The 11,467-nt window shown below is 42.1% G+C and overlaps 1 protein-coding gene across 4 annotated transcripts; it reads left to right on the top strand.

The window, feature by feature from the left end:
- The first annotated feature begins 704 nt into the window (after positions 1-704).
- Positions 705-10,855, top strand: Med18 (mediator complex subunit 18). Of its 4 annotated transcripts, none has more exons than XM_074080836.1 (3): positions 705-884; positions 2,791-2,931; positions 9,675-10,855. In XM_074080836.1, the coding sequence occupies exons 2-3, from the start codon at positions 2,859-2,861 to the stop codon at positions 10,226-10,228; spliced, it is 627 nt and encodes a 208-aa protein (XP_073936937.1). In that variant the 5' UTR covers positions 705-884; positions 2,791-2,858; the 3' UTR covers positions 10,229-10,855. The 4 variants fall into 4 exon arrangements, with proteins under 4 accessions (XP_073936937.1, XP_073936936.1, XP_073936935.1 ...); XM_074080835.1 differs by having other exon boundaries at positions 705-987; XM_074080834.1 differs by having other exon boundaries at positions 706-897.
- The last annotated feature ends 612 nt before the right edge of the window (positions 10,856-11,467 follow it).

Genomic DNA, 11,467 nt, shown 5'->3' with positions numbered 1-11,467 from the left:
TCTCAAGCGTATCTATAAAGAAAATACATGAGGTCGAGAATATAAATTAGTGGTAGAGTCCTTGCCTAGCATGCATGAGCCCCAGGGTTCCACCACAACCCACCCGCCAGCACTGCAAAGAAATAAAAAAAAAGAAAGAAAGAAAAGAAAAGAGAAACAGTTACTTGGAGCTGGACGCCAGTGGCTCACGCCTATAATCCCAGCTACTTGGGAGGCAGAGATCAAGGCCAGCCCGGGTAAATAGTTCGGGAGGTCCCATCTCCAAAATAAGTACAGCAAAGTATATATATTGAGGTATAATATAGTCAGTCGAACAAATATTAGGGTATTGCTAAGAACTATTCCGAACATTATGCTAAGTATATCTAAAAGGTGTTTGTTTTATAACATTTTCCCCCTTTTTCCCTGCAGCTCCCTTCCCCAGACTCACTCCTTCCCTCCTCTCCGCCTCCCCCCCAACGTTGCTGAAGTCACAGTTTAGGAATCTTTCTTCAGTACTATCACTTCCAAGAGATTTCCTACAGAGAAACACCTGCTAAACACTTTCCTAGAGGTGGACCCATGACCTCAGAGCCCCTCCCCTCCCTCTTCGGGCCGCACAGCTGCGCCGCGTTTTGCGCATGCGCCTCTGATGGCCGGCCCGCAAAGCGGCACTTTCTGAGCCTCTCGGCACCCTTACATCGCGGGCGGCAGTGTCGGGGTTCGCGCGACTTCCGCTTCCTGCCGGAAGTGGGAAGGGGAGCCGGGAGAGCGGTTGTACTTTTTACGGTCCTGGGATGGGTTGCGTACTCTGAGGGCTGGGGGTAGATGTCCCTGGAAAGTTCCGGGGTGCGTGCATGGATTTAATCCCCGCTTTAAGGGAGGAAGGGAGAGCGCGCACGGAGGTGCGTTTCTAGTGTAAGTACACACGAGTCCTGGCTGTCAGCATAGGAGGACCTACGCCGATTCTATGAGCATTTCGCGCTTCGGCATGGTTTGCTCTAAAAGGTGTTTTCAGTGTGTTTCTTCCTGTTGTGCCACTGACTTGCTGTGCGTGTTCTTGGGCTCCTCTCCGAGACTTCTTGTCCTCCTCTATAAATGAAGTGTGGGGTGGGCGCCTGCAGCTCACCCCTGTAATCCTAGCTACTTGGGAGGCTGATAGCAGGAGGATTTCAGTACGAGGCCAGCCCGGGCAAATAGTTTGCGAGAACCCATCTCCAAGATAACCAGAGCAAAACGGACTGGAGATGTAAAGTACCTGCGTTGCAAGCATGAAACCCTGCATTCAAGCCCCAGTCCCACCAAAAAATAAGTAAATTTATTTATTTATGTATTTGCGGTTCTGGGGTTTGAATTTAGGGCCTCGAGCTTGCTCTACCTCTTGAGCCACGCCTCCAGCCGTTTTTATTTTTTAATTTTTTGATATGGGTCTCACTGTTGTGAGAGTCAACTGAAGTTAGGTCTTTCCTGTCAAAGAAGTTAATGTAAAACTATCGTGTAGATGCCAGCTAGCCTCCCTGAATTGCTTGCCTACATGTTTTGTTAAATGTTGTTTGACCTTGCAAATTCTTGCAGTCAAAGAGCTGTTTATCGCCAGATGTACTCTAAAACTGTTTGTTTAAAGATGAATATTGCCCAAAAGAATTTTCTTGTTCTCCCTGCTTCAAGGTCCCCTTTTACCCCACGTGCCCCCTTTTCTAAGTAATCAATCGAGAAAATTGTGAACCCAAACCAGTCCATCAGGGCGAGGGGCAAAGAGAGAAAAACTGAGCTGACTCCCCATGCAGTGTGTTCTGCCTATCAGACTATGCCCTGTGGCTGCACCGTTCTTCGGAAGTAAAAGTTTTCTTTTTGCCTTGCTGAGCCACTCCCGCCTGTTTCTTTGATCACTGTTTGGGAATGGCATTTCTAACACGTGTAGCCCAGTTTGACTTTTCAGTTCTTTTGAATGTAATTACATGTTCATTTTGTCATTTGGGGCCTCTTAAATGCCAGCAGCATTTAAGGGTGAGAGATTACACAACTTTCTCAAGAATGCACAGATAACTTTTGGGGGTTTCAGAACTTGAGGCTAGAAGATTATGACCAGATTTTTTTGGGGGGAGGGGTTGGACTCTGGTTTGTATTCAGGGCTTCACACTTGCAAAGCAGGAGCTCTACCACTTGAACCACACTTCCAGTCCACTTTACTCTGGTTATTTTAGAGATGGGGTTCTCCAGAACCATTTGTCCTGCCTGTCCTCGAACCATAATCCTCCTGATTTCAGCCCACTAAGTAGCTGGGATTACAAGCGTGAGCCACCAGCACGCAGGTCAAATTTTTTTTTATATCTGTATCATCAGTATCTGGAAAATGGCCATATAAGCATACACTCCAAAAGTTTTGTTTTGTTTTTGCAGTAGTGGGGTTTGAACTCAGGGCCTTGTGCTTGTTGAGCCATGCCCCCAGCCCTTTTTGCTTTAGTATTTTTTGAATAGGGCCTTGTATTTAGCATTTGTGTCCAGCCAACCTGGACCTGATCCTCCCATTTATACTTCCTGTGTAGCTGGGATGACAGACCTGCACCACCAGGCCCACTTTTTTTATTGACTGAGATGGGGTCTGGTGAACTTTTTGCCCAGACTGGCCTGGAACTGCCATCCTCCTGATCTCTTCCTGAGCAGTAGGATTACTAGCTAGCTACTGGCATGAGCTACCACTCCTGGCTTCCAAAAGTTTTGAATGAATGAATCTTAATTTCAGGGCTCATGTCAAGGCAAATCTGTTGTCTCTCCACCACTCTGAGGTATAAGCAAGTGTAACTTTTGCAGGTGTATCCTGTGCCTTACCTGATTGGGAGCTGAGTCCAGTTTTGTTTTCTTCAACTTAATCCGACATCATGGAGGCACCTCCAGTCACCATGATGCCCGTCACTGGGGGCACCATTAACATGATGGAGTACCTGCTGCAGGGTAAGTGAACCAGACAGCTTGGTTCAGCAGCTTTCTTCTTTCCTGTTCTGTTTTCTTTTCTCTTCAACTTCCCTGGAGATGAGCGACATACTGGCACCTGCACAATTTCTGGCACCTAATAGACAAACTATTTTTTAGATGAATGTTTTATTTTTATTTTAAATTATGGTTTTAAATATATAAAACATTAAGTTTGCTATCAAACATTTGATGTCAGATCTCTAGAACATTTTTATTTACTTATTTTTTGGTGGTACTGGAGTTTAAACTGAGGGCCTTTCACTTGCTAGGCAGGCATTCTACCACTTGAGCCATACCTCCAGCCCTATTTGCTTGTTTTTGAGACAGTCTTCTTTCATCCCAGGCTGCCCTTGAAACCTCCACCATGATCTGTATACTGTATGCATACGTCACCAATTCTTTTATGTGTCTGGTGGTATTAGTGTTTTGAATTTAGGGCCTTGTGCTTGCTAGGCAAAAGTTCTATCACTTAGCCAGGTGCCAGTGGCTTATGCCTGTAATCCTAGCTACTCAGGAGGCAGAGATCAGGAAGATAGTTGGAAGCCAGCCTGAACAAATAGTTGGCAAGACCCTATCTCAAAAAAACCCATCACAAAAAAGGGCTGGTGAAGTGACTCAAGGTGTAGGCCCTGAGTTCAAACCCCAGTAGTGCAAAACAAACAAACAAAAAAAAGTTCTATCATTTCACCCACACTTCCAGCTGACACAAGCTTTTTGAGGTACCACCATACTGTTTTCCTTAAGGGCTGTATGATTACATTGCAACCAACACAAGATTCCACTTTCTCCATATTGTCACCAATGCTTCTTTGTCCATTTGATAGTGTCCATCTTAATGTGTGTGACATGTTACTGTGTTTATTTTCACATTTCTAATGATTAGTGATAATAAGCATATTTTCATATGCTTGTTGGCCATTTATAGGTCTTTTAAAGATTTAAATTCTTTTTTAAATTTTTAATTATTGTTACATCCACAAAAGTTATTACCATATATCACAGTTGAATTTACCCCCTCCATCATTCTCCTTTATTCCCCCTCTCCCTGTTCCTGGAATAGTTTTGACAGGTCTCATTCTTTTACATTCTTTTACATTCTGTTGTTTTTTTGTAGTTGAGTTGTAGGAGGTGTGATATGTTTTGGATACTAACCTCTTGATATACATGTAATGTGAAAAAAAATTTTCCATTCCCTAAGTTGCCTTTTTACTCTATTGATTGCTTTGGTACACAGAAGTTTTTACAGTGGTGTAGTAACTTTGTCTATTTTTGCAGAGCATAAGTTTTTAATTTTAAATAAGTCCAGTTTACCAGTTCCTTCTTTCATGCTTTGTGTCTTTGAAGTAAGATCTAACAAGTTATTACCAAACCCAAGGTCATCTAAAATTCTCCTTTGTATCCTCTAGGGATTTTACAGTTTTGAGTTTCACATTTAGATATGTGGTGAATTATGAATAATTTTGGTGAAGCATATATATCAAAAGTTTTTTGTTTTGGGCTTTTTTTTTTTTTGCAGTAATGGGGTTTGAATTCAGGGCTTATACTTTGAGACACTCCAGCCCTTTTTTGTATTTGGTTTTTTCAAGACAGGGTTTCTTGAACTATTTGCCAGGCTAACTTCAAACTGCAGTCCTCCTCATCTCTGCCTTCTGAGTAGCTAGAATGACAGATGTGAGCCACCGGTACCTGGCCCAAACTTTTTCTAAGATAAAATATTACTGTCATCCAGAAGTTTCCTTCTCTGTCGTACCTCCTCCTATGGAAAGAACTGCTGTTGTGACTTTTTTCCACCATAGATTGCTTTTGCCTATGTATAAAATTTCCTATCGTGCCATCATGTAGAATGTATTCTTTTGCTTAAGGTTTCTTTTAGTGAGCACAGTTATTTCAGCAGTTATTGATGCTCCTCACATTAGTAGTTTGTGGTCTGTTTATGGGTCAGCAGTGTCCCGTTGTAAATGCAGCACAATGTGCTTATCCATAGTGCTATCGTTGGACACCTAGGCTGTTCTGGTTTTGGGCTGTTAGGAAAACAGCTGCCCTAGAGGCGTGGTTCAAGTAGTTGAGCACCTGCCTCCAAGCTTCAGGCCTGAGTTCAAACCCCAGTACAGCAAAAAACTTCTGCTATGAACTTTCTTACAAGTATTTCTCTTGGTGGTAGAATTCCTGAGTCAGACAACTGTTTTTTGAGTTAAATTTAGTGATTTCAGACAGATGACTCAGATAGTAATTTTAAAATGGTAATAGCTAGGTGCTGGCATCTCACACTGTAATCCTAGCTACTCAGGCATAGATCAGGAGGATCAAGGTTCAAATTCACCCAATGCAAAAAGTTCATGAGATCCTATCTCAAAAATACCCAACCTGAAACAGCATTGGCGGAATGGTTCAAGTAGTTGAGTGCCTGCCTAGCAAGCATGAGGCCCTGAGTTCAAACCACAGTACCTCAAAAAAAAAAAAATTGGTAATAATAGTTAATGTTTTTGCGTCTATATTCTTAACCAGGTACTTTAAGTGTTTTATGTACTTACTTGATTCTCATAACAATCTATAGGATACTTTCATCCCTTTGGTTATGTGCAGGGCCGTTATCGCTCATTCTTTCTCTTTGCTACATAGAATAATATCATGTCATTCACTACACATTGAATGGTTACTAGTTAACATACATGGAATGAATAGGTCACAACTTGTTTATCCAGCATTTTTTTTTTATCTAGCATTTATTTATTTTGGGGGCTTAGAGCCTTGTGCTTGCTAGGCAGGCACTTACCACTTGAGCCACACCCCCATCCCCGAGATGATGATTTTATTAGCTCTATTTTACAGGTCAGGAAACATGTAAAGTAACTTGTGCAGATGTGAAAACCTGAGATGCAGAGAGTGCAGTACCACTTCTTGTTTTTTAGGTCATACAATGTGCTTAGTGGGAGAACTTAGACTTTAATTTAGACAATTCATCCTGCAACTCAAGTATGAACAAAGTGGAGTAATTTTTACTCACCAAATTGCCCTTCCTTTAGCCTTTCCATCTCAGTGAGTGGCACCAGTGGCACTAGTTTTCATTCACCAGTTGCTCAAGCCGAGCATTTGGGTGTCAGTCCGTTCTTTCCTTTTCTCCTACATTGAGCCCATGTGTTAAGTCCTGTGTTGAAATTCACTTATTTAACTTTATTCACTTATTTGTTTTGTGCGTCTGAGGTAAGACACCCTGTGTAGCCCGGCCTGGGGTGAGTTCGAGCCTCCTAGTGCTGAGATGACAGGCGCTACCAAGCCGGCATGAGCCTCCCATCTGCAGCGCCGCTCCCTGTTTTATCACCCCGCCTGAGCCACTTTCATAACGCCTGCTCACCACACTCCTTACTCCTTTTTCCTGGCAGTGCAAGGGTTGCAATTCAGGGTCTTCCTTACTATGCACCCTCTCCAGGCTCTGGCTCTTGAGCTATTCCATCACCCTTTTGTTGTATTGGGTATTTTTGAAATAGGGTCTCTCAAACTATTTTTTCCAGGCTGGCTTCGAACTGTGACCCTTCTGGTCTCTGCTTCCTGGGTAGCTAGGATTATAGGCGTGAGCCACGGACACCTGGCCAAAAAATAATCTTCAGTGTCATCTAATACTTAGTCATTATTCACATATTTCAAAAAGTGTTTTGTAGTCAGGACCCAGTTAAATTTACTGCATTACATTTGATGATGTGACTCTTAAGTCTTTTAATTTGGGCCAGTCTCCCCCACACACACATCTCATATGAATTTTCCTGTATTAACCTCTTTTAAATGTCTTTACTGATTTATTTTTTGAGAAAGGGTCTCTCAGGCTGGCCCTGAGCTCCTGGACTCAGGTGATCCTTCTGGATTAATCTTTTTGAAATGTTAATCCAGAGGCTGGAGGTATGGCTCAGGCCATAGAGCACCTGCCTAGCAAGCACTGAAGCCCTGTGTTCAAACTCCTGTATCCCCTGCCCCCCCCCAAAACAAATGTAAATCCAATAACGTCTTTCTCTGCTGTGTGGAGAGTGAAGTATGGAGCTAATAGATGCCCAGTGGTCTTAGAACAAAATATAATCAGCCCTGTATATCTGGGGATTCCAAATCTGGGTAGATTAAAAATACTAGGGGAAAAATATATACTGAGTATATATAGGATTTTCTTGTTATTCCCAATAATATACTAGAGCAATTATTTACATAGTACTTACATTACATTAGGTATTATAAGTAATAAGAAGGTGATTTGAAGTGTAGTGAAGAATGTATAGGAGTTTTATGCAAAAAAACTACACCAGTTTACCTGGATGTGGTGTTGTGTTACACACCTGTAATCCCAGCTACTCAGAGACAGAGGCCGGAAGACATAGCAGAGAGACCTTGTTGAAAAGTAAAATACAAACAAAAGGGATGGGGGCACGGCTCCAGTGGTAGAACGCTTGCCTAGCATGCCAGAAGCCCTAGGTTTAATTCCTAGTACCACCAAAAAAAAAAAAAGGAAAAAGAATTACAAGAAACTATACCATTTTATATTATAAGAGTCTTGAATATCTCCATATTTTAGTGTTCTTGGTAACCTGGACCAAGTCCCCACATAGATACTTAAGGGCAGCAGTACTTCCTTTACCATGGACAGTATGCAAGCTCTGCATGTGTTGACCTGTGTCAAATCTCCATCTCATTACAGTCTTCTTTCTTGCTGTATACACTGATACCTTTTCATTTCCTTGAATTCACCAGGTGCTCTCCTGCCTTGGTGTCTATGCACTTGATGAGCTCTGTCCTGAGAGCTTTCTTCCCAGATCTTCACATAGTCATCTCATTTTCATCCTTCTGTTCTCAGCTCAGCTGTCATCCTCTCAGACCTTTTCTGACTACTTCAATCCCTCAGAGTGACCCCTTGTCTCCTTTTTTATTTCCTTGTTGACTTACTGTTATTACTGCTTTTTGTGTGTGTGTGGTACTGGGGTTTAAATTCAGGGCTTCACACTTGCTGGGTAGGTGTTCCACCACATGAGGCACACCCTCAGCCCTGACTTATTTTATTGTTTCTCCTCTAAACTGTTATCTCCATAAAGGCAGGGCTTCCTTTGGTCTAGCTTTGTGTCTGGCACAACATTCAATCAAAATCATACGTTGAATGAACCAGCACTTAAAAAGCACCTAAAAAGTTTTAGGAACAAAACATGTCTGACACTATTCTGAATGGAGGGTACAACGGTGAGCCGTTCCTTGCTTTTAAAATCTTCTGTCCCGTGTTTTGTGGGAACTGGTCCATTGCTTTCCTTAAAACTCTGCTTGTTCTCAAATATTCAGCCATTTGAGCTCCACTATCAGTTTTTGCCATAAAGTGACCTTTGAACAGAGACCTGAAGAAAGTGATGGGGGTAAACTTTGCAAATATCTTTGTTGACTTTTTTTGTTTGTTTTTGTTTTGGGTGATACTGGGGTGAACTCGAGCCTCATGCTTGGTAGGCAGGTGCTCTATCATTTGCGCCATGTTCCCAGCCCTGTCGTGGAAATATCTGAGGGAAGAACATTGTAAGCATAGGGAATGAGGGAAGGGTCTCTGAAGAGAAATACATTGCCAGGTACATGGCATTTTTTGGGAATTAGTAAGTGTGTCACTCTGGCTGGAGTGATTACAGGTGCATATGTGTAATCCCAGCACTCAGGAGGCTGAAGCAGGAGGATCAGGAGTTTCAGGCCAGGTGGAGGGGTGGCTCAAATGGTAGAGCATCTGCCTAGGAAACTCAATTCATACCTCAGTACTGCCAAAAAAAAAATTTTTTTTTCAGGCAAGACTGGGCAGTATATCGAGACCCTGTGTCAAAAAAACAAAAACAGAATTAACAGAATGGCTTAAGTGGTAGAGTGCCTGCTTAGCAAGCATGAGGTCCCAAGTTCAAACCCTAGTACCACCAAAAAAAGAAAAAAATTGTGTTCGGAGGCCAAGAGAAGCATAGATTTCAAAGCAATTGTTATCTTCTCTAACAACCATGTCAAGTTCAACCAAGAAGATGAGTAAAGTGAGGACTAAGAATATGCTTCTGTGAAGCAGTTCATTCTCTTTTTCTTAAATATATGAAAAGGAAGCTATATTTCTTCTATACATGAAAGGTTTTTTTGTTGTTGTTTTTGTTTTTTTGCTGGGAATAGAAGATAATTGTGACTGGAGGTGTAGTTCAAGGGTAAAGCATGTGCTTAGCATATGTGAAGCCCTGAGTTTGGTCCCCTGCAAGCCCCACTCCCCTCAAAAAAAGAAGACGAAAACAATTGTTAAGGTAAATGCCAATAAAACCATATTATTACATTTTAGATAGATCCTGTTGCTTGTTAAAGGTTCTGAGCCCAAGGCCTGCTGGATATTGTATTATCATTACTACAGAAGGGGTTTGAACTCAGGGCCTACACCTTGAGCCACTCTACCACCCCTTTTTTGTGATAGGATTGTTTGAAATAAGGTCTCATGAACTATTTGCCCAGGCTGGCTACAAACCATGATCCTGCTGATCTCTGCCCCCTGAGTAGCTAGGATTACAGGTGTGAGACTTGAAAATGCAAAAATCTGAAAAGAGAAAGAACTTTCTCCAAATGGTATACAATAGCTAAAATCCCACATGTTGGTCCTATATTACGAAATGCTTTACTAAACTCTTTTCTTTAATCTTTTGCTAATTCTGTGACACAAAATGAAAGCTGGGACTCAGTGGTGTTTTTTTTCCTCTTTTCAGGAAGTGTTTTAGATCACAGTTTGGAAAGCCTTATCCACCGCCTTCGTGGTTTATGTGACAACATGGAACCTGAGACTTTCCTTGACCATGAGATGGTATTCCTCCTTAAAGGCCAGCAGGCCAGCCCATTTGTTTTAAGGGCCCGGCGCTCTATGGACAGGGCAGGAGCACCCTGGCATCTGCGCTACCTGGGACAGCCTGAAATGGGAGACAAGAACCGCCATGCTCTCGTGAGAAACTGCGTGGACATTGCCACATCTGAGAACCTCACCGACTTCTTGATGGAAATGGGCTTCCGCATGGACCATGAGTTTGTCGCCAAGGGACACTTGTTCCGTAAAGGCATTATGAAGATTATGGTGTACAAGATTTTCCGAATTCTGGTGCCAGGGAACACAGACAGCACTGAGGCCTTGTCACTGTCCTATTTGGTGGAATTAAGTGTCGTTGCACCAGGCGGACAGGACGTGGTCTCCGACGACATGAGGAACTTTGCTGAGCAGCTGAAACCTCTGGTTCATCTAGAGAAAATAGACCCCAAAAGACTCATGTGACTACGAGGGTTGGTCTATCTTTGAGACCTGTCTAAGCCTGTTACAAAAAGATTTTATAAATGCCCCATTTCGGGCTGGCAGAGTGACTCACTTGGTAGAGCACCTGCTTAACAAGCATGAGGCCCTGAGTTCAAACTCCAGTCCCACCAAAAAAAAAAAGCCAGTCAGCCTTCCTTCAAGAAGGACAGTGACAATTTAGTTGGTTCTTTGCACTGTTTTTTTCATATGGTGATTTCATGTTTGTGACAGCCTTTTTAAATTAAACACTCAAGTTAACATGGAGAATTTGTGTAATCCCTCTGTGCAAAGAGTGTGGAACTGGAATAAATTAGCTTTTGGAAAGAAAAGTCTCCTAATTGTCTAGGCATGGTGTGCATTCTTGTAATCCCAGCACTCAGGAGGCTGAGGCTGGAGGATCATGAGTTTGAGGTCAGCCTGGGCTACATAGTAAGACCCTGTGTTTAAAAAAAATTAAGTAAATAAAGATGGAGGGAGGGGAGATAAAAGAGTGATGGAGGGGGTGAATTCAAATATGAGCTATTTTATATATTGTAAGAACTTTTTGTAAATGTCACAATGTACCCCCAGCACAACAACAATAAAAAATAATAATTTTTTCTAAAAAAAGGCAGTCTTATAATTGTTCCACTGTTTGCTTATAAGGTTTGTAACAAAGAGTCTGTGAGCTTGTGTTGTATGGTAATAAAAATTATAAAGAGACTTTCTCACCCTCACTCTCTTACCATGTGAACCTGGGATAGATTCATTGCCAATTGGAGAAAAAAGGGGAAAAATGGACAATTCTTGGTTGTTTTTTTTTTTTGGTGGTACTGGGTTTGAACTTGGCCTCAGGCTTGCTAGGCAGACACTCTTACTGCTTGAGCCACTTGGCCAGCCCAATATTTAAGAATTTTTAATATCCTGAAGAGATTTTGTTTTGCTAAAGCTTGTAAGTTGTTCAAATTTTTCATTTTTTTCTGTAACCTAAGCTTAATTATCTTTCCAGTTAAGCTGCATTGAACAACTCATAATTCACTTCAGATCTAAATTTGTCACCCCACAGATCACATGAGAACTGGGGAAAGTGCAATGGTAGATCGACTAGCATGTACAAGGGCCTGTGTTCAATACCCAGCACTACAAAAAAGATAATATGAACAAAGCATCAAGCTGGACATAGTTGTCCACACCGGGAGCATCAGCTACTAGGGAGTCTGAGGTGGGAGGATCACTGGAGTC

Source organism: Castor canadensis, chromosome 7 (genome assembly GCF_047511655.1).
Source record: "Castor canadensis chromosome 7, mCasCan1.hap1v2, whole genome shotgun sequence".
Taxonomy (NCBI): Eukaryota; Metazoa; Chordata; class Mammalia; order Rodentia; family Castoridae; genus Castor; species Castor canadensis.
This window is presented reverse-complemented; position numbering and strand designations above follow the sequence as displayed.

Excerpts from the sequence above, each read along its gene's own strand:
- Med18 (XM_074080836.1), top strand. The coding sequence starts at position 2,859 with ATGGAGGCACCTCCAGTCACCATGATGCCCGTCACTGGGGGCACCATT. Across the intron at positions 2,932-9,674 it reads GATGGAGTACCTGCTGCAGG|GAAGTGTTTTAGATCACAGT; the intron begins GTAAGTGAACCA and ends TCCTCTTTTCAG.